This window comes from Harpia harpyja, chromosome 6 (assembly GCF_026419915.1).
Source record: "Harpia harpyja isolate bHarHar1 chromosome 6, bHarHar1 primary haplotype, whole genome shotgun sequence".
Classification (NCBI taxonomy): Eukaryota; Metazoa; Chordata; class Aves; order Accipitriformes; family Accipitridae; genus Harpia; species Harpia harpyja.
The window spans coordinates 21,988,680-22,012,920 of NC_068945.1; the positions used below are offsets into that span (position 1 = coordinate 21,988,680).

The window sequence follows — 24,241 nt, forward strand, 5'->3', positions numbered from 1 at the left end:
GGATTCTTGACTTCAACTATCATTTGACTTTTTTCCTTTTTCTTTTTAAACTGGAAGGCTCTGAAACTGTGTTTCCACATGCTGTTTAAGGATTCTAGGTGTTCCCCAGACTCTCACATTCATTTATGCTCAGAATACTCAAGCTCCTCTCAGCACAGCTTCCTCTTTTACCTTTTGTCGCTGCTGGATGTTGCTCATCGTGTCTGGCTGAAACTCCAGTTTGTCTGTTCGACAAAGTTTCCAGTATAAAATAATAACAATCAGGAGCACTACAGCAACTGGGACTGCCACACCAACAATAATCCATAGGTTGCTATTCTGTGACTCTGAGGTGGACTCCTTCAGCTTCTCCACAGCTGTGAAGTTAAGAGGAAGACAGCAGTATTATGTGGTTATATATTTTAAACTGAGGACACTTCAAGGTTATGTATTTTTATGTTCTTGTAAATGCTAGTTAACAAATTTATCAGAAACCAGCTGCACATCACAGGAAATGTCATACCAGTTATAAGTTTAGGTATGTCATGCTCAGGAAGCATGGGGCAGGTGATCGATTGTCCTGGCCTACCTTCTGAAGACCTGTGCTTAAAAACCTAATGAAAACACACTTCTGCCACATCATTCTGTAACCCAAACCTGAGCTGATGTAGTGAAATGGGTCCAGAAAAATGACTTACCACTAACAAAGGTGAGGACTTTCCAACATTACTGCCTGTTTCCTGCTTTAAGCAGTATTATCAGCTGCCTATTCTCTTTAGTTACACATCATATATTTTGTTACCTTCCCCATCAATAATCACAATCAATTTGAAATCAGTAAGACCCTCCTCCCAAGGTGTATAGTTCCACGTTTTTAATTACTTTTTTTCCTTTCTCTGTTTTGTTGGCAGTGTGTGAGATCCTTTAGCTGCAAACAGAAGACAAAACTACTGGACAGTGTAATCAAACCAGTCATGCTTGTAAAAAGTGAACTGGAAGAATTGACCAAACTTTCATTTGCTCTATTTTGCATAGTGGTTATATGTATGATTAAAAACCCCAGCAGTAATACATTTCTAGTCCAACTGATACACTTTCTTCAAATGATGTTTTCAAGTTAAAAAGAGTATTTCTATGCAATCTTATTTTTATATATCATTTTATTAGTAGCCATTCTAATGATGAACCTAGAGATTAAAGGAACATATTGTAATTCTTATATGTTATACATCTGACAGCTTATTTATGACATTACATTTTCTGTTATAAAAGTAACTTTTTGTCTAGTTTCTTCCAATAAGAAGAAACATTTAAACAATTTCTATGATTCTATGCCTCTTAAAAGAACTTTCTAATGATGTGTCAAAGATAACAAGTTTCAACATGCAAAATAAGCTATAAACACTTCATGAAGTTTGTTCAACACCCACCATTTTTGTAAAGGGTATTTATTCTTGCAACTTTCTGCATTTCTGTCTAGCCAATGTTACAGTCCATTAACAGATATTAAGCAGACGTATATGAGCTACTGACCTATCTTTAAACCACTGTTTTAATGAGGGACAAAATTTAGAAACACATCCAGATGGTGCAATTGCCACTATTTTCTTTCTTTTCTTTCTGCAGAGAATTTTAAAAATCAGATGCATGCTTGTTCTATTGGCAAAATACCCTGTGGTAGAGTGTAATTCATGTCTCTATATTGCACAGAAAACAGAAAAGGTAATGAAGCATTCATATCAATGAGGTGTTTTGCAGATGATATACATGTCTGTTACTCTTTTAAAATACTTTCAAGTTTCTTTCCTAATCATAACATGGAATTTTTAGTAGGTCTTCTGTCTCCTCCTTACTGCAAATTATTTATATACCAAGCTTCCTGAATAAAGTAATTATATGACTTTATATGACCTGTCATATTTATTCTGATGTGTCTCTAGTAAAAGATCATATTACTTTTTTATTATCTTTTAATAAAGATCACATTACTTAATATATTACAGATGGGCAAACAAATAAAAATAAGATCAATCATATTCAATGGAAGAAATAAACTGTTTCTTTTTGCTTATACCCTTCAAAATGCCCCAACTAGCATTAGCCTACATCTCTGACTCAAAGAAACGGTAATTCAGAGAAACAAAAAATAGTGACTTTTGTTATCAACTTCATTGCCATTATGCAGCTAAAGGTAACACCCATTTCACACTAACACCCTCCCATCCCACAATCGTGGTATTTGTGCAAGCTCCTGGGCAAGATAAGCTGTAAAGAAATATTGGACTAGCAGAAAGAGATGCAAATGGCAAGAAGGTATCTAGTTAGCACAGTGTTTTTCTAGCACAAGCACTAAAGTGAATGCAGTGAGGCTTGCACTTAAGGACCCTGTTGCAATTCCAAGTTCAGCAGAGTCTTCAAGAAGGAAAGCAACACCACATAGCTCACTGCAAGACTGCTAAAATTTATTTCCTCAAGAGTGTCAAAATTACAGCATCCCGAGAACAAAACACTGCAACAGTCGGCACTGTGCAGTGCCATAATCTCCAAAGCTAATGTCACCCCTCCTATTTCTCTTTGGTGGCATCAGTGTGGATATGATAGGGCTTACGCTGTGCAACGGTGCCTTCAATGCGGTATCCAAGGATGATTGCAGCCCGCTGGATATCAACTCTGTTCATCAGGTCTGAGCACTTCAGAGCACTGAGTCTCTCTCCATCTTGATCCTCCACAAAATAGATCAGCTCCACAGGATTATCAACACCAACTAACCGTGACACGTTCACAATCTGAAAAGAAGTTGGAAAGCTTTTACATTTAAGTTGTATTTATTTGGGGCTCCCATACGTTTGGTCTTTCAGTCCCTACCCTCTCTCCCCGTTCCCTTCATAGGGCCTGGACCTTAAGGACACTTCTCTAAAAAGAAACATTTGGAACAGCTTTGCCAAGATGGCATCAGTATCTGCCTTAATTGTCACTGTGTGCAACCCCTAGTGCATAAAGAAGATTCCACCTTGTACTATGACGTAGAAATACAATTGCTGTTAAAGAAAATCCCTCTATCTGTGACACCAAAGAATATCATATTATACTAACAGTGTAACTGCTGTGAACTGATACAGTTTGGAAATTGTCAATATCCAGAGGAGTCTGATGGGAAGACGTGCCATGTGTAGTGCTCCAAAATACTGTATGCAGCAAAGGCAACATGCACACAGACTAGTTCGCTTACGCTAGAAGAGCTTAAGTCAACGTTAGGCAAGCATAGGTACGCAGAGTGAATATTCAGTAATAATAATTTGCTTCCAAACTAAAAATCAGGATATTTTCACCTAATACTTACAGAAAAGATTCTGAGTGGAAGTCTTTCAGGGGATGACAACATTGCTGGAATAATGTATCGGTGTCTAATTACACAAGCACTACCCAAGTGCACCAGGACCCTGGGAAATTTATGGAAACACGTATTTTGTAACTGAAAAGAAAATTTCCAGGGAAGCGATCCCTTGTACAATAAACTTTTATGGCAAACCTGAAGTTTCCATATTTTTTTTTTCCTGTTTGCTTCATGACAACATACAGACCCGGTATTGAAGTAAGAGAATTGCTTTCACGCTGAAGATGCCAACACCATGCCACCCTGGAAGCCTCTACTGCCTTTAGCATTTGTTGGTTAGTAGGAGCTACTGAAAAGGTTAGTGTGATTGCACTTTTCCCTTCTCTAAATACCTACTTTGACTCTGCTTTGCTATTCATAACACACACCTCTGTTCCAGTTTATCCAAACGTTAAGCAGCTACACAGGCAAATATTCTGTTAGCTTCAAATAGAACTGTTTGCTCTTCCTCAACAAAAGCATCTGCACAGTCACCTTCATCCTCCAAACAGCTCGCCCTGGCATCCACCTTTTTTCAGAAAGGAACTTATTTGACAGTGGGAAGCAATTCTTCCTACTTCTAAAGATGTTAATAATCAAAAGAATGCATGCTATGAGGAAGCCCTGTAGATACTCTCTAACCAGCAAACATCGACATTGCATATGAGAATCACATAACAATTTTGAATTCCTGTAAAATTAAATCTTATGTATAACAACCCTCCTCTGTTTAACCATTTACATGTAATGGTGAGCTCAACCTAGAACTGGGCCAAACAAATAGTAGGAGGTAGTCTATCATATAAAAGAGAATTTGAAAAGCTCTGGAAGGAATTGCCACAAATAGAGCAATATATTTTGCTTCCTTTAGAGTTATCCTTTACTATGAAGTACATATTTAATAAATTAGAATCTCAAACACTGCCCATAGGCTTATAGTAGAGCAAACACACAAATGATTGCATGTCTGAGGCTTACAAAAGCAAAGCTTTATATTGTTTTCTTTCCTAGTTTCCAACAGCACAGTCATGTTGAAAGCAAGCAGTGCAATGTTCTAGCTCAACAGGGATGATGTTCTGGTCTTTGGGGACATCAACTCAACATGTCCTAAAAAAAGTGGTAACAGCAAGGTATATAATAAAAGTGGAAAAAACCCAACCAACCAACCAAACAAACAAAAAAAAAAGGAAAAGAGAAAGCATAGTTGTCATGAAAGTCTTTTAGGCCAAATCAACGGAAAGCAAAGAATAATGTTCAATGTCAGTCACATTTGATGTAAGAAACAAAACACCTAAAAACAGAGCAGAAAAATGTGCAAATCTCTGAAACACAGCAAGACCGGCTAAGAGGAACCATTAACCAACGCCGCTTCTCATCCTGAATGCTATTCACTCCTCTACCAGCTAAGGGGCAACCAATCCCTGACTGAAGGTAACAAAAGAGTATCAGTAAATAAGGTTTCAACACACATACTCAGCAGCTGTAAGGCTGACTCTGGTTTCACAGAACCCAGATATATCATTAGTTAATAAATATCCACAGCTTTCTATTTCTGCTTCAGCTGGGCTGCCTTCACCACAGCCTGGCCTCAGTGCACAGAGCAGCAGGGTGTTTGGACTGTTATCTGCTTTCAGCACAGATCAACCCTTCCTAAGTAGCACTTAACTCACACAGAGAACGAAGGAGTTGAAAGGCCACATGGGACTGAAAGTCAATGGGTTCTTCATTTAATTTTATGAAACCTCCCTGTGCGTAGCAAAGCTACAGAATCAGAGAAATGTAGAAGATTCTTAAATTGAATTGACATATATTTTGTGGCATTGTGGAGTATCCAAGAAGTACTGTAATTATATGTGTTATACACACAGGGTAACAGTCAGAAGCTGACTGAATGGGATAAAAAAGGAACTTCTCCACAGCTGCCTTTAGAAAGAGCAGAGGGGAAGGAGGACAGATTCCAGTGCAAGTTGCTGCAACTGAAACAATACAATTTTTAGCACAGAATTAAAAACAACAGTGTATGGCTCCCTGTGCTGAGGAACAGGGATGGGTGAGAACAGTCAGAATGGAGACAGGTAGAATTTCAATACATGGGAGGCAGAAAATGAGAAAAAAAAAGAAAAATACTAATTCAACTTCTGTGTACATAAATGATACCATCTTTGTTGATACTAGATGGGCATTTAACCTCCACAGAGTAAAGGCTTAACTGTGTTCAGGTGTCAGCAAATTTAATTTTAAAAGTGTTTTCAAGAGAATATCATAGGTCAGTGAACAGAGTTGCCTTGGTAACCAAATCTAGTTCATGATTTAAAGCAGGGAAATCCAGGTGGTGGGCAAGCTCACAAGGCATTTGCAGAGTGTCAGTCGGCCAGTGGGATGTCCCAGTCAGCAGCCCCTCAGGAGTAAGGAATTCCTGGGTGAACTGGTTGAGGGTTTCAAAGGAAGGAGCATTACTTAGGAACAAGCAAACACGCACACACACAGTCTCCAAAATGCACGTACAAGGATTATTTTCGGTTTTTTACTACGTTCATCCCGAGGTAAAAAAAAAAAATCAAAAAAGATTCTGCTTTCCACCTTATTAAAAGTAGGATTTTAATGTCCAGGCCATTAAATCAAGCTGTATTGTGGTCCGAACAGTTCAGCAGACAACACAACACAAAGCATATGTGAAACGGGCATTGCACGTAACCTGCCCTGGGTCTGAGAAAGCTCTCACAGGAACCTGTCGGGACGGGAAATGGGGGTGCCACTTGCAGGCAGCCATCTTCCTCCTGAAGTGCTCCGGCTGGGGCTGGGCAGGGCAGCACGTGCTGCCGTCGCACCGAGTGCTCACCCGCTGCGGCAGACCCTCCTCGCGCTGAGCTGGGAACACTGGCGAGTGAACCGAGAGGGCCAGGGCGCTGAAGGCGACGCTAAGGACATTTCCTCTGCTGGCTTGCAGAGGCTTGGCCAGCCAAGAAAGCGGCTTGCCAGAACAGAGGTACGAACAGGCTGTAGGCAACCTGACGGAGGGGCTGGCCTCTGCCTGGGGTGGCCATCGGAGAGGCAAAATGCCTCTGAGGAAAAGGTGAAGCAGCAGCAGTCCCCAAAGGCTCTATTTAAAAACCTAAAAACTCACAGCGAGACTGGGCCTTTACTCAGATTACACGCTTGGGAGAGACGCATAAACTCTCGGTAGAAAACCAAGAGAATGAACCTCTGCCTTAATGAAAAGCTCAATTCAGTCATTACGTCCCCTCATAGCTACTACTTCCTCACACACATTACAACTAAAGCATCGCCTAACGTGTTCTTTAAATCAGAACATCGTTCTTTTTGCCACTTAGTAGGATCACCTTTTCACTTTCTATTAGGTTTAAAAGACCAAGCACGCTGAAATGAAGGAAAATTAATATTTTTGTATTAGCTCCTGGTGTATTTTTAAACTACAATTAAGCCATTTAATTCCTAAAAAAAATTAACAGTAATTGAGTTATTATGGTAAACTACTGACAAAATATAGCATAGGGTCTAGCCTCTGCAGATGCAATGCAAACCACGTTAAATATGTGCCTTCAAATTTGCAGCAACAGCAGATACATATTAAAATATATATATATGACTTGCTCCGTGAAACATAAACATGAACATCACAAAAATGAATGGAACTATCTCATGTATAACAGTCAGGCATGAGGCTTCAGAGGTTTTTTGTAGTTAATGGTTATAGGCTTTTTTTTCTTTTTTTTTTTTTAATCATGGAGTGCCACCTGTTACAGCACAGATAGGCAAATGAGAGGGGAAAGCATGCTATTTGGGCACCCTAGGTAGCTCTTATTCAAAGTGTCTAGATTTAAAGAGTAATTTTTAACATTCTTAGATCCTAACACATGCCTTCAGAAATGAAATCTAAAACTCACAAGGTATCACTTCTATTTTCTTAGTATGTGAAAGGAAACTAATATGCCTGCAGTAACATTCACAACTAATTGCTTCACCTTCTGACCCACAGTCCTGATTTTCCACAGAGCTTAGAAATGTCACATTTCAATACACTATAAATATCTTACCTCAGGAAAAACTCCAGTCTATAGGGGCTCAACACAAGTGAAATGTGTGTCTAGTCTTTCATGGACATGCGCATGTCCCGGTAATAAAAGTATCCAACATTTCGGTGTGGCTGGCAGCCTCTGTTCTTATTTTGAGTTCATTGTGGCCCACTAACATAGCAGCCACTGGTTTGTGTGCAAGAAATATATACAGGAAAATGTGAATATAAAGCACAAAAGAACATTAACAGCTCTCCCTGAAGACATAAACAGATGCATATATACAACACACTTCAAACACAGCTTATAAACCTGGCTATGAGGAATAGAATTAGCAGCAGTAAAACTAAAAAGTTTATTGCAAATGGCTATGGACCAGGTCTTCAACTGACAGGGGAGCATCCTTGAAAGAAATTGTCCTCCACTCAGGAGCTCACTACCAGGTGCATCACTCCAGCTGCACACAACGGCCTCTAAGGCTATCTCACCTACCATACACCTGAACATCCTGCCGAAGCAGGCTACCAAGAACCTATAGTACATGACGGTACTTACCGTTCTCATGCAGGAAAGCAGGACACCTATCACAGACACCTAGCAGCAAGGCATCTCCTCCAGCCTTCCTCCTTACGCATCTCCTTTATTACAGGATGTTAACCCCATCTAACAGCATGGGCTGTGAGGACCTGGAGAAGCCCTGTGTTATGTGGGATGGCGTGATGTGTTGACTGTAACTAAGAGAATCCTCCACTGCCCAAAGACAGCAGGTTGCAGACTCTTTGCACTAATTAAGTGGCATAAATGAGCAGCGCTGCTGTTCGGAACATGAGCTGCAGACCTCATCTTATGTCCCAGTGAGTAATACAAAGTCCTAAGAAAAACGCTACATTTTCATTTTCTGAAATACTATTGTTTGGCTAAAAAGGACCTGCTTGTAATTTTGTGCATGCAAAAATAAGTTACCTGAGCTTTATTATGTAAAAACATAAAACCGTAATCTACACATACACATTTTATAGGCTGTGGTTTCTTTGCTAGCAACATAAGGAATATTTGTTTAATTTTTATGCAGAGGGAGGACTGAGGCATAAAGAACAAAGTGCAATAAGAGGTGTTGGGAATAGAAGATCTGAAGCAGACATCTATTTACCGCAATTCAAAGCTGCAAAAAATAAAAATAAAGTAAAATCTCTATTACTGAAACAGATGTTTCTGAGACAGGAAAACAAAAGTAAGAAAATCCCAACATCTGGAAATTTAAGTGGTAGCAAAAACTGTAGGATTAAATTAAATAAAGATAATAGGTCTGAACTACTAGAAGGGCATCTGCAAGGTAAACCAACTGTCGATGAATTAGCTGGGAAAAGTAATTTTTAAGATGATGAGCCATTAGAAAGTATTTCAGATTTCAGTTAGTAGAACTGACTAGAAAGAACACGTGAGAAATTAAAACTTAAAATGAAATATCCAAGTCTTCTTGGACATTATGTGAATAATTCCACCTGTGACAAAACTATAAAGCAGCACTGGAATCCAGATAGCAGAAGCTGCCATGTGTACAAAATTTGACATGATTAATCATTCTTATTTGAAAGCCATTCCTGTGACCAGGAGTACTGTGACAAATAGGCAGTTAAGGGGTAGAATATGCTACCCTACTGCTGCATCAAGGTGCACATGATTCTATTTCACATCTCTACACCACCACCAAACCACCACAGAGAGCTGCGAAGTAGCTGTTCCAGCAGAGTAATACTTTGACTCAGATGACCATCCCGTCTCCTTCTGCTAGGCACCTCATATAAGTCAGACAAGATAGCAAGTTTCTAAAATAGGATGTTGGTAAAATAAGTTTCAGTATTGTTTTTAAGAAGTCATCTGAATTTTTTAGTAGCCGCTTAAAATACTCAGTTGTTTCCATTTGTTATGTTTAGCTTAAAAGACAACAAGGCATCCAAAAGAACCATATTTTAGGTACAAAACACAAGCATCATCAACTAGCTAAACATGATATGTGCATTTGAGTTATCTTTCTCAACTCAAAATCTAGACAATATTAACTTACTCAGTAATTTATTACCCTGTATTTCTTCCTCTGACTTTGAACTCTTAATACCTGCACAATGTTGCTGCCTGCAAAACTGGCCCGTCTCCATATCCGCCCTCTGACCAAAGCCTCGTTTAACAGGTGAGCTAGTTTCCGTTCCATCTCAGCTTGAAACACTTCCTCCTGAATTCGCTGGTCAACGACACCCAAGAGAACTACATTGCAGAGAAAGTAACCCAAGAACACAAATTAATTAGTAAAACTTTTCATTGTCTTTCCTGCAACTTCAATTACCAGCTTTGAGTCATCCTGTGACAGCTCAGGGACAATTCAAGACCAGTTGTATTCATATGGGAATACTGCCCAGTTCAGCTGGAGGTTACATGTTGGAAAGGAAGAACGTTGGGTGAGAAAAGGGTTAAAAGAATTAAAAAAAAAAAAAATTAGGGCAGAGGGCATTTTTGGAACCTCAGCCAGGCTAGACAAACCCAGGATATTGAAAAAAAGTTTCAATTCTAAAAAAATATAAAATTCTGAGCATTCAATGAATTGTTTAAAAACAAATAAAAGAGAAAATTCAGTCTAAATTGACTGCTGCAAATACTTTCAGTTAAAATGTTGTGTTCAGAAGCAATACAGAGGTGGAAGTGGGCAGGACAAGGGCTCACAATCAAGGAGAAAAAGCAGGAGAACAGCAGCACATGAATGAAGCTGTGTATTCCAAGTACACCTGCCCTAGATAACAAAGATTGCCAACAAGTATGCCAATCATAGCACAAAAAACCCCATTAGTAGCCCTGCCCACTTCACTTTCCAACCCCAGGTACTCCAGGTCACTGGGGCAGCTAATGCCGAGAGGAATCCCTGAGGAACAACACATAGGAAACATGAAAAAAGCGTGGACCTTTACTAACAAGATACCATCCAGTAAAAGAAAAGTGGAGTGAATGGAGCAATAGTCATTCGAATGACCTAATTAAACAACCCTAAAGGATAGTAAACCAACTCACTGATGACTGCAGTAAAATAATTCAGTTTTCATTCCTCTGTCTCTCCACTAAAATGGTTTATATTTTTCAAAGTCCCTTTTTCAGTGTTTTCATGTTTATTTTTTTTAAGCATGGTGCTTAATAAAAAGCCATCCAATTACATAAAATCCATTAAATACAATTTTATTTTTTAATTTTTAAAACAAAAATATTAAAAGCACTTTTTGCATTTAAAAATTTTCACCGCAGATGTCAGAAAAAGGAAACATTTTCATGATTTCTCACAGAGATCGACAGCATCTGTCTTCTAATTCAATCATAGACTAAGTATCTCAGAATTAAATAGCAAAATAGACAGACAGTGGCCTAAGGCTATTATATGCAGCAAGTAGAAGACAGTTCTTGCCTGTGTATTGAATTTCAGTATCAATGAATTATGCTTAATAGCATGAACTCTATTCTACAACTGAGAGGGACAGCTACAGAGAACACTGCATATCCCAACATTTATCTGGGTAATCTAATATTAAAAACCTTTACGTGCATAAATTCTATCATTTTCCTGTGTCATGATTCATTACCCTTACAATACAATATGCACACTGAAAGAACTGACCCATCCAAAGTATACTAGCTCTTCCCAGGCTGCCTGCAAGAACTGGGATTACAAAAAATTCCTCCACAGCAAAAAAGGTGCTGCAATTGGCTTTCAAAATCTTACAGTCAGGAACTTTAGAAAAACCCAAAGGGACATGATGAGGGGATTGAGTGCACCCTCAGCAAGTTTGCAGACGACACCAAGTTGGGAGGCAGGGTCGATCTGCTTGAGGGTAGGGAGGCTCTACAAAGAGATCTGGACAGGCTGGATCGATGGGCTGAGGCCAATTGTATGAAGTTTAACACGGCCAAGTGCCGGGTCCTGCACTTCGGTCACGGCAACCCCCATGCAGCGCTACAAGCTTGGGGAAGAGTGGCTGGAAAGCTGCCCGGCAGAGAAAGACCTGGGGGTGCTGGTTGACAGCCGGCTGGATATGAGCCAGCAGTGTGCCCAGGTGGCCAAGAAGGCCAATCACATCCTGGCCTGTATCAGGAACAGCATGGCCAGCAGGAACAGGGAGGTGGTTGTTCCCCTGTACTCGGCACTGGTGAAGCCGCACCTCGAGTCCTGTGTTCAGTTTTGGGCCCCTCACTACAGGAAAGACATTGAGCTGCTTGAGCGTGTCCAGAGAAGGGCAACCGAGTTGGTGAGGGGCCTGGAGCACAAGTCTTATGAGGAGCGGCTGAGGGATCTGGGGTTGTTCAGTCTAGAAAAGAGGAGGCTGAGGGGAGACCTGATCGCTCTCTACAACTACCTGAAAGGGGGTTGTAGTGAGGTGGGTGCTGGTCTCTTCTGTCAGGTGGCTGGAGATAGGACAAGAGGAAATGGCCTCAAGTTGAGGCAAGGGAGATTTAGGTTAGATATTAGGAAAAATTTTTTTACTGAGAGGGTTGTCAGGCATTGGAACAGGCTGCCCAGGGAAGTGGTTGAGTCACCATCCCTGGAGGTATTCAAAAAGCGAGTGGAAAGGGTACGCCAGGGCATGGTTTAGGGGGCATGGTTAATGGTTGGACTTGATGATCTCGAAGGTCTTTTCCAACCGAAATGATTCTATGATTCTATGATTTCTGAGCTGGAAAAACCCTCCTCTTACTGTGGGATCTAAGGGAACTTTGTGGGAAGACAAAAGTGTATCCAGTGGGGCATCTGTACCCTAACAGCAATTTTGGTAGGCACAGCCTGGTCACCGTTCAGGCTTTCTGCTTAAAAGAAGCAGGAAGGACCTACAGCATGCAGGCAACCTCAACAGCCTTTGAGCATCTAAATGTGACAGCTCAAGTGTATCTGTAAATTATAGAATAAAACACCCAGAAGACTTGGGTGGGAGGGATCTGCTGTGAATGAATCAGAAGAGATCAATGAAATGAGATGAAACTCATATACTCGGAATGTATCTATTTTCATTGTTTTATTCCTGGCATGTTTTGGTAGGAAGTGCCGCACAAATAAAATTTTCGTTTTCATTTAAAATAAAATAAAACCCTAAAAATCAATGTGGTATATTGACAGCATGCAGAGTAGACACTTTATACCTCACACTGTAAGTTGTCTCACTAAGAGTGAACTGCTTTATAGACAAAAACTACTTTGTATGCATTATCAAGGAACTGCAGTAGTTCATTCTAAACACAGGAATTACATTTCCCAGATATTCCAGGTCACTAGGCCTTTGGTTTTAGAATTTATTCAGCTCAAGGCACGTTATTACCTCATAAAAATGCAGCACCCCTAAGCTATCGATATTTATGTAGGCTAGTTATCCTTCTAACAAAAATAATTGCACTCTTACTCACAGAGACTGTACGTACCTGTTCTCACCCAGGAAGATTTCATCAACTGAGACACATTAAGCTTAGGATAATGAAAGGCTGAGGAAAAACAGAATGGAGGAAAAACATCCATAAGAACAGTATTCTCAACAACATACACAAAAAAAGAAGCCACTTCATAATTTATACCGTCAGTAAACATCTTATTTACACAGATGTATTACTACTCCTGAGGCTATGCAGACACAACAGTAAGGAAAGTGCTCCGAACATACACTCCCCAGTTTATCTCTGAACAAAAAGAAGCTAACTGAAGCAGTGAGATTTATTACCTGAAAGATTTCAAGCTGCTGTACCAAGGTCATTGCTTCTAGAAATTTAAAAGCTCACTGTCTGAATTGTGGCTCTTACTGAGCTAGCTGCAGGATCACACTTCTGCTCAAAGGGCAATGAGGCAACTCATGAGTGTCTCAATGAAAATAAGACCTTCTCTGAGGCAGAAACTACATGGAAACACTAAATGTAGAGCAGAAAACTAAATATACCTGATTTGTGTTCCAGACTTGTGCAGGGGGTAGGATTTAAAAAACACCATCTTGATAATTTATTTTTTTTACAAAAATCACAAATAAATGTATGTAGAAACATTGCTGTAGACAAATCTCATGGCTTTTATGTTTGGCTTGGTGGCTCCAAGCTTTCTTAATTTCTCAATTTTTCCAGAAAAGCTCTGCTCCAGAGTGAAATCTTTGCCCCAGTGAAGTAAATAAAGTCTACTTCTACTGACTTCAGTAGGGATAAGATTTTTCCCAAGGTTTCCACTGGAGAGCAGTAAAGACATGTTGGGAGACAAGTGAAGATGGGGGCTGGGCCAACAGTTTCCTCAAGGGAAGTCTTAAGCTTCACTATGGCAATAAGTAAAAGGAATGGTCTTAACTTTCTCAAAATATTTAATCCAGATGCAGTTTGCTAAGCATTATACAAAGGTTAATTTTTAAACCATTTCATGGATAGAAAGAATGTGGCACATGACAATTAAATGACCTGGTCCACGCTAGATCAATTTAGAGTAAAGATGTCTTCAGTTGTAGCATAGTTTACCAGTATTGTATGTTTCAGAGAAACAGAAAGTTACTATTTTTGCAATTTAATTATGCAATAATTTGTAGAGTAGCTGACCTCTGTCAGTGTACCTATAAACTGATTCTTTTGCCCCTTAAAAAACTACAATTTTTTGTTAAGGCAAGAGCAAAAGAAGCAGTAGTTACATTGTACCTTTTCTTTTCATAGATTTATAAATAGTCCTATGGAAAATGAAAATTTGGTTATTCCACCTTTATTTCAATAATAGCATCACTAGCTTCAAAAGAACCACCTGGGAGGTACTTTGTGATCTACTATTCAGAAGAGTATCAGAATATGGTCCTTTATTCTGAACAGGAAACATCGGCCCTCTGTACACTGATCAGGATGCATCAAATTTCCCAAACTCTCAGACACACAAGAAACACCTCACAGTCCATTTAAACAAACACATTTATTTTTAGCATCCTGCTGCACAATTCTTCTGATTGTAGCTTTTAGATTGGAGTTCTATTTACTCTGGTCATGCAGTTGTTTACTTCAATTTAGAAATACAACCTGAACAAAAAAGCATAAACTAAACTGCATCTGTTGTTTCTCCAAAGCATGGAAAGAGCAAGATAAGAAAATCAAAAACCTTCCAATGACCATAAAGCTTTGAACTGCTAGCAGTTGGGAGTTTTTTCTTCTTTTAAACCAAAATCATGTTTTGCCTCAATACTTAATGTGCTCTTCACACTTTTCTAATCAGCACTTGAAAATGATTTAATTCATGCAAATTGCTGGATGACTATTCACTTAAACTTTTCACGGAATTAATGAAATTTAAAAATAAAACAACTTGAGCAGAAAATCTTGAAATTGAAAAGGAAGATGTGCCATGATCACTGGCAACTAAGGTTAGGTTCTGACGAAGAATTCATGAAATGATGGATGCTTCTGCAACTGAGATCATGCTCAGAAGTCAAAGTCCAGGCTCCAACTCTTATTCCACAGGTCACTCAAGTGTCTCACCAGTGGCCAGATCCTGAGCTCAGTTGGAGTCTCAGCACTGCATCAAGATCATATTTGCAAGATTCCTAATGCCCCCTGGAACTAACGATTAAAAGCAGCACAGACTGATTGTTATTCTAAGGGGGAAGCTGGATAGACAAAATGCAATTATTAGTTAGATTGCAGCTGGTCTGCTAATGACTAGATGCATTAATGAAGTAGATGCTAGCATCATGAGAAGATTCTAACATGCAGCCCTGAAGAAACATACCACGTAACAGCATTGATTCAATGTTGACTGAAAAGGCAAAGGGTCACCTAGTCACCCAGAAACCTCTTGACAGCAGTCTGGAGCACACCACTCGGACAACATGGCCTTCGCCAGATGCTCCAACAAGGATCTCTCTGACCCTCTCATACAGAGACGTGTGGGACCATGCAGGATAGAACCGGTATCATATTGATTGTTCTTATTTCTGATAAATGGAGGAACCAGTAATAGAAAGCATGGATGGAATGCAGTATTTGGAATGAGAAGGCATCAACTGAAAAATAAGATTCCATGCAAATATTGGGGTGTGGGCAATAGTAACACACTGTATCTGTTAAAAGTCTGATCCAAAATCCACCCAGAAAAAAACCTGCCAAATATTTCTGCAGTCTTTGGACTGTATTGTACAATTTTATATTATCCTATTGGCCTTGCAACATCTCCAAGATATCTAAAATAGGTGCCACCCATCAAAGTGCTACTTTTGGCACTGAAAAAATACCAAGTCCCAAGACAACTCTCTCTATTTAAAGTAATAATAAAAACAAAGATTTATTCAGGGGGTAAGTTCATGAAGGCCAATATTCCTCATCTAGTCCACAGCTAGCCTTTGCCTCTCCTCAGAGAAATCTTCCAGTCATAAAGAGATACCAAATATATTCTTTCTTATTGTGTTTAATGAACTACCACCCAAAAAACGTGACTAGACTTGGTTTTCTTTCTGCTGACATGTAGTTCATGACCATCTAACCAGTTTACAAATCTAAAATGCGAGATGTAAGATGGACAATGCAAAATAAACATGCAGGAAGATATAAACTGAGCATCTGAATATAAGCATGTTGCTGAAGTCACCTAGAAGTCTGTGGGGGAAAGAAAAAAGTCTGGAAGTTTCCAAGCTTGGCCACTCCAACAGCCCTGTTCCTGCACAGAACAGTCCATTCTGTCAAATTAACAACTTTCACTACTGACCCTGACGCTTAAATGAGTGGAAAAAAGCTGGCAAAAAACTCCTGTTGTTAATGATGTACTGCAGTTAAAAGTATAAATAGTACATATTAGTTATGTGAAAAAAAACCCCAAACAAAACAGTAAAAGGACTGTGTGTAAAAGGCAATGTGAAGTGAACAAGTGGCAGGGAGCAAATACATTCATTCAAACGAGGCTTATATTTGGGATATCGACGGCAAGGTCTCACTTCACTTAACAGTATTGAGATACAGTGATACTACACAAGTAGCTTTTCCTTAGTATGAATCAACTTCAGCCCCCTAATAGCTCAGCTCACCTACAAATCATTTCTTTTTCTTCAGATGCAGACTATAAAACTTACAAAATTATATACAGAGCCCTCAAGGGGAAAAAGAAAAAGTCACCACCAAGAGTATTAACTGTTAGCATGCCTGATATCTAAGGCACAAATGGCATAGAACAGTATGGCATGGAACATTTCATATTTACATATAAACAATAACATACATAAATTATTTATATGTCAGTATGTAAATATCCAAAATTCCCCCAAAAATTCACACTGAAAAGCAGAGGGTTGCATATTAATTTGCACAGAGCAAAGCAGCTACCTAAGAAAGATCTTCACAACACCTTCCCTGCTACAACTGCTCTGTAGACCAAGGGAGAACATGAATGCAGAGAGTTCAGGGCCTACAAAACAAAAAAAGTTTAGGCATCTTCCTGCCAAAGTAACTTTGAGGATCTGGCCGTTGGTCGTCCTCAACAGACTGCTGAGTAAGATGTCTCAAGAAGGATCTGTCCAATGCTGCTGAGCCTTTGGACATGATTTCTGGCTCTGAATACTGAAGATCTAAAATCCTTTGGCTCAAAATACGGTCACAGGAACAGTGCAAAAAACCTGTAGAAACAGCTAAAAAGAACCGAGTGTGGTTGCCTCACTTATAGAAGCGTATGAACTACATTCATTATTGTGCTTGCTGACTGGCGGACCCATAGCTCTAACAAGCTGAGAAACTGTGTTCCCACTTTGCTGACTTACCAACTGGCATCATGTCTGGTACTCCAAAACAGTGCCTACAAAGCCACCAAAGTGCAATTGAGACCAAACTAGACAAGTTCAAATCAAAATGAGCTGTCCTGCAGTGGGCTCAATCTATAGTAAATTTGAGTTCCTCTAGCAACAAGCAAGTCAAATGCTGACAAGATGCTCCTTGATTTAGGGCACCATATCCACCAAATCTTCATGTTTTCTACACTGCAAACTTTGGGAAGATCTCACTGTTCCCAAAAATTCTTAATTACTAAATTGAAATTTAATATATTTATTTTCATTTGATTTATTACATGTATTTTATTTTATTTATTTTAATACAACATTAAATGTTTTGAAAATTCAGTCTAGACAAATTTGAAGGTCATCTTCAAAATTTCTCTATCAAACAAACCAAGAGACACCAACAACAAGAAGCTCTGGCTAAAATCTCTGAGGCAAATGCAATGCTCTGTTGCCAACATTCATTCAATAAACTATGGCAACAGTTAGGTGGAGTCTTTGAAGGCAAGGGTGCATACATAGCTTGTTCAGCTGTCATCATCTCCACTACTGGGGATGTACACCAAAGAAACAGCATTTTTCAAGAGCTCCAAGTAGGAGAATCTGGGAATAGAGTGTGTATCATGATGTATCATGATGGACTTAGTCACCACTGATGAGTAACTGCCTTCCTACACTAAGGGTCTGCCTGAGGATTTGAGGTTTGGTATTGTTTGGGAGATTTGGTGGATTTGAGGGGAGGAAGAATAATTCTGTGTTTGAAGTCTGGAGGCCTGTGCTGAATTTGCAGGAATGAAATTACCACGCTGTTAGCATACTTGTTTAAAATCGCCAGCAGGAAAAAACAAACAATTCCTGAAGCTTCAGAAACAAAGTTATAGAACTAACTCACCCACTGGCTTGGACATGCCGCTGTACTAACAGAGGCCAAATGTGCCAAGCCACAACAGCCAACATCTACATTACTTCATTGCAAATCCTCAGAGTAGTCAGGAAAGGAGGAGTAATCTGAAGGGGACAGGACTGTTTTCCAAAAAGACACTGCCTGACCTCTTCACTCATTCTACTTTGCACGTCTTTCTCATTAACATGTGAGCTACCAGAGCTCCACTGGCATCAGCCAGGAATCAGCCCCACTGGTCAGGCACTATAAGCATGCAGGTAACACAGGCAGAGCTCCTGCTATGAGCACTAAAGAAATTACCTTCAAATTTCCTAAGTATCATCAGGAAAGGAAAATAAGGAGAACAGTGTACATGCATGTTTAATAGGAATGTTTTTCCCCCATGACCAGCCTGTCTTTCAGGATACACTGGCTTTGGTAGAAATTCTGTTACCATTTAATTGCACTATAGCTCCATCGCACAATCCAGAACATGGATTCTTAGCAAGGGGCAATGTGCAAATTCACTACAAATATCACTCCAGAATATGTGGACAAAACTAAAAAACTGTAGGACCAGATGTGCATACATTACAGGAAAAAAAAAAGCCCCACAACACCAAAAAATATTACCCAAGAGACTAAAAATTAAATAAACTCTAGGGCAAAGGTGCAAGAGAGATGACAGAGTAAAGAGAAACATCTTTCAAGCAATCAAGGCAAGAGCAACATTTCATTTGAATTCAGTGAGAGATAAAGACCACGGCCCACGACCTGAGAAGTTCTATGGCCTCACAAGGAGCAAAAGAAATGCTAGTCACCCATGGACAGGGATTCTCAAGACTTTTGGTCCTGGCTCAATTAAATACAGCTACCACCACACAGGTACAGTCTATGTGAGACAGAGCAGAAATGTTTAAAGGAAATGAATCAGCAACCTCGTACTTTTTTTTCATTTATTATGGGAGCAGAGGGTTCAAAAATGCTGAAAAATGAAAACAAAAAGTTTCAGAAAATTAGTACGTTTAAACTACCTCTAGTCACTGGGAAAGTATCCTGTGCAATCATCTTACATATATTTAAAGGTGCTATAGAGAACAACTTCTGTTGACAATCACTCTCTTTACAGTATCTTTATTGGCATACTACTACACAGCTGCATAATGAACAGCAGCTACGATTAGGCCTGATTTTGCACTAGACATTTAACTGTATAGCAAGAATCACTGTGTCAGATGTTATGCACCTATACAGCTCACAAAAATAAGTCTGAAAATTAAAAATCTGCATTGGAAAGCACAGTGAGATAGGAGAAGTGAGGAATTAATGGACTGAGTTAACAGTAACACCCACCAGGGGGGAAAGGCAAATACTGTTCTCTCATCATCTTGCTTATGTTCATGAGTCACTTCTGTCATGAACAATCCATTAGTGTACAAGGATAAGTGTTGAGTTTAGAAACTTGGCTTATTTATGAGACTGAGGTCATCTGAAAAATCTAACCAAACATAAGTTGTCACGGCTGAGTGTCAAGCAAACTCTGCTATGCAGGCAGCTCCCATTAATCTAAGTTTAGGATGGCCATGGACTGGAATAACTTGCAATGCAAGTTGTACATAAGAAGCGAGAGATATACTTAAAAGGTAATACCTTAAAAGATAATAGACTACTCAAAAACGCACTGCTGCTGACTAACAGATAACCCAGACAGACTATATGGGCAAATACAACCTTACGTTGCCAGTGTCCCAGGCTTTCTAGAAGCCAGAGCCACAGTTAAGTGTGACGCAAAGCCCAAGGTAGTAAACCCTGCTGAGAAGCAGCAAAGGCCCCTGTAGCATAACCACAGAGACACCCCCTGGATGGCACTTCACTGCAATATTGACTGAAATGACTTTTTGGGTTTTTTTGGTTTGTTTTTTTTTTTTTTTAATCTGGACTAAGACACATGGACTAACAAAGCCAGGTTAAACACAACTGGCCCAGCACAAAAGGAAAGGATGACAACAAAAGCAACAAGTTGCTGTAACACTGATATGCAGTGTTTGAGCAGAGAGGGGCATGGATTTGCTCTGCAGAATTCATGATACAAATTAGGTACTTGAAGCTGCATTATCATTTATGCACAAAATTACCTCAAAATTGTAGAGAGGAAAAAAAATACTAAACAAAAGTGTTTTGCGGTCTTGGCAAACAGCAAGTACTCACGTTCAGCAATTTGCTGCACAGGAAAGCCCAGATAGAAGCTGAATTCCACCACAGACAAGTTTCTTAGCTGCTCACTGACTTCAGACCCATTTAGAAAACCATACCTATCTCGGATGGCAAAAACAATGCTCACGGGGCCTTGTCGAAACGCTACCCCAGGCCTACTCAGAGTTATATTCAGTATCTGAAAAGACAAGATTGAAGAAGGGTCAGCAAAATCAAATCATTGGCATTTCCATTCCTTCCTTGACACAATTTTTTTTTCCTAATATGAAGGGCAGGAATTCACATAAAAACAGAGGAACCTCTATTCCAGACTGATTCAGCCTGCTGAGTCTCAGAAAAGGCAAAGTTACATGGGAATTCCTTTTCTAAGAGTTATCCTTTAAGGTCAATAATAATTCAGTATGATCTGAAAGCTACAGTCCAGAAAATGATGAAAACAACCCACCTAGATAGACAGTCAGCAAATTAAATCTTCCAATAAAGGAATCTTAGACGAATACCAAACTGCGTGGAACAGACAGGAAGTGACCATGGTAAAGAAATGTTCTGAAAATGGATGTTCTCTTGGTCAAAACCTCCTGCACACTCAGACCCTAGCACTGGTTAGAAGCCTTATTTTGGCACCAATGTACACAGCAACTGTGTTCATGTAGACAAACCTCTTCCAGACTGTAAGGAAGTATTTAAAATAAAAGTTCACTGAGCTGGTAGTCTAAGAAATAGTTTTGCGTGTTCAGTCTTCAGTCTATCTATTGACATTGTGTCATTCAGTTGTACATACAGGAAAGTGCTCAGAACTGTACTATATAGTACTTTAGGTACTATAAAGTTATGCCATTTTTCCTGCTACAATTTTATTTTAGGGTACCACAGATGGGCATTTATGGTGCCAGTTAAAAAACACGATAAAATTTTTACTGATTTTGGTATTACAATAAAGCTAGATTAAATTTAAGAATTCAGACAGAAGAAGGAGTTGGTCTCATTAAGTTGAATTACTGACTTTCCAGGGAGTTTTAAGCTCTGCTGTGTGATTCAGTACCCAGCACATATGCAATGCATTTCATATGTGAAGTTCCAGTAGCAGCTACCACGGACATCATATAGCGCTGTAAGTATTTCTAGACCTCAGGAGCAACTAGCCTGTTTGCTCACATAATGGTGGTGTGCATATAACTCCTATATTCTCTACCAGGATCCCCTGAGTGGCAATGAGACCTGAAGTTGTTTTACAACAAAAACATTCTAAACACACCCTACTCTGTAATAGTAAAATCTGATGGGAATGACTTTGATATGGGTTGAGGCAGCCTTTATATGAAAAAAACTATAAACGCTATTATAATCAATAATGCTTTTGGACATAAATCATCATCTTGGATCATTTTTTCAAAAAGCCTGAAACCAGAGGGATATGTAATGCCATATTATTTTGTAGGGGGGAAAAAAACCCCCTGACTTCATGACAAGGCCTCATAGTTCTACATGATCTAGATGGCAAGTGGTAGCCAGTGAACACCTAACTCATTTTACTGGCTGTGTGAAACACAGGACAACCAAAGGTGAGGAGAAAAAGGGACAGACATAAAATATACTAATCTTCTTACCTGCACAGTGAAGTTGTAGAACTCCTGGTGTTTGCTCACCTCCATGAATGCCATTGTCAGCCCCTTCTCAATGCGCCGGCTAAAGTTGCAGAACCCAACATCCACGTTCCGAGGCACAAACTGAAGGACTGAAGGCAAAGAGTACACATTATTGCTACAGACAAGTACTTCCACGAGAGAGAACAAAACGAGCAAGAGAATCCTCAGGGCTATCACTTTCTCATGGAATTCAGGACACATTCAGTGAAACGCTGGGTAAAAATACAGTAGAAATACATTTTGTGTTGGTGCAGTAAATTCTCTACTCATTAATATCTGTTGCAGCAGTAATTAGATTACCGAAAGATATTAGGGACAGAATACCCACTGGTTCCTCTTGCATACTGAAAGAACTTCACTACATACATGTGGCTAATTTTACACGACTTGAACACTGAATCAGCCACACTGAAATCCTTAGTACCCAAGAGATCAATGAAAATCTTAAGGAAAAAAGCAACAGATCTCTTTTTTCTTTTTTCTTGTAGCCTGAAATATAGTAGTTAGCTTGTCTAAAAGACCACATATTGGGTCCATTATATATCAGTCTAACACTTTCAAAACACTTAATTAGCAAGCAATCTTTTAAATCTAGATACATATACCTTAAAGTCTTTCACAGGAGAGAAAGAGAGAGCACAGGAGAGAGAGTGAGCGTAGAGCAATATGAGCACACAGACCTTAACTACATGCACATCTGTGGATTTCCTGATATAGTCTTGCCCAAAGAAACGCTATGATTAGGTTACAGACCCTAACAGCAATGTTATACAAGGTTCACGAACAGAAAATGTGTCTATTGTATACCTATATAACCATGTTAAGCATTGGAAAAAGACATCACACCAGTACTATTAAAGAAGTGACGTCTTACCATACAGTTATTAACAGAGCAGAAACAACACATGAAACATACCTGAACAAAAGCACCATGTTTGACATTCACTGCCTATATACTCAATCCTTGTCACTACCTCATTACACAGGCAAACAACCAGGCAGGTGGTTTTGTTATGCAAACAGTGCCTGAAGATGATTTTAAATGATACCACTGACTCTCAAAATCTATTACATGGGTAATATTTTACTTCAGATTACTAGTAGTCATGGACTTCACATAAACTGCTGCCATGCAGCAGCCATGGAAAGCTGAATACTACATGAGCAATCCTCCCAGTCACGTTATACATGAGCAATCAATCCTCCTGCTCACCAATTCTCCTACATTATGACAATTCTAAAAAGTAGCATTTAATGTAAACATAATTTGAAACTTGACTCGAGCATTATAAAGTAGCTGCACTGTGATTTTATAAGTGTTTCACAATTTTTTTTCTTTTCTCATCTTTTGAAGCAAGAAAGAGCACACGTATTTTGCAACATGCCAAAAAAATTTTCTTGAAAAAAATCATGAAATTATGGGGTTAACTGTTTACAATTTATCATCTCTCAACCATGGATCTGGCAAGTATTTCACTAACAACCAAGAATTAAGATTCACAGCAACAGAACACAGGGTTTTGACTTGACCTTGCACACTTGATCACAAGTGAAGAAGTGTGAATCAATAGAAAGCTACATCTCCTCCTCTTCGTGTCAGGAAGAACTCACCTGTCTGAACTTGGAATCTGTTATCTGGCACAGTGAAAGAAGGATGAAGTGAGAGGATCATGGGGGCCTCACCACGAAGAAGACTGCTGTTCACAAGCACATTTATGACAGCTACTGCCGTGTAAACAAAAGGACCTGATGTCACCAAGAAAGCAAATTTAGGGGAAATTTTATAAACCTACAAAAAAAGAAAAAGAAATTTAAAAAAAAAATCTTCAATGTGAAATTTGGCAACACTTTAGACCTACATAGTCTCACACATTTCAAAGCCACATCATCAAGCGGTAGAAAAATACAATCTTTATTTTTCAAAGAGGGAGCAGAAGCACAAACACTCTGCTAGTGCTGCGCCTTGCAGCCTCTGCTCCAGCGTATCAGAGAGGCAACGCCCCCATGCTAGGCGCACCTACTACAATCCCTTCAGTACAACACACCAAACTCAACACTTCTTGATTTATCACATCCCAGCATAGTAGCACTCCCCCTTGCCTGCATTCCCCTGGAGTACATAAGAGTACCCATACAAAATTGCTGCGTACTTCCTGAACTGCTTGCATAGCTTCTGCATTTCAGTCATATACTGCATAGCGAATACATCCTATACCATTCACATGTGATAGTCAAGAAGCAAAATACACAACCTGTGTTTTATGGACATAATTTTCACACTGAAGAACGCTTTCTTCCAGAGAACACTTCTATCTGCTTATTTCAGACCAGTT

At 39.4% G+C, this 24,241-nt stretch overlaps 1 protein-coding gene across 5 annotated transcripts in view; it reads right to left on the reverse strand.

Moving 5' to 3' along the window:
* The window catches only part of KIAA1549 (KIAA1549 ortholog), a 164,704-nt gene that overhangs the window by 48,841 nt on the left and 91,622 nt on the right, over positions 1-24,241 (reverse strand). For all 5 annotated transcript variants that reach the window (XM_052789778.1, XM_052789774.1, XM_052789773.1 and 2 more), the window contains exons 4-10: positions 23,520-23,697; positions 21,870-21,997; positions 20,257-20,440; positions 12,829-12,888; positions 9,503-9,648; positions 2,588-2,765; positions 172-356 (exon numbers count right to left, since the gene is read on the reverse strand). In XM_052789778.1, coding sequence (XP_052645738.1) covers positions 172-356; positions 2,588-2,765; positions 9,503-9,648; positions 12,829-12,888; positions 20,257-20,440; positions 21,870-21,997; positions 23,520-23,697 — 1,059 coding nt within the window. The remainder of the gene's footprint in view (positions 1-171; positions 357-2,587; positions 2,766-9,502; positions 9,649-12,828; positions 12,889-20,256; positions 20,441-21,869; positions 21,998-23,519; positions 23,698-24,241) is intronic.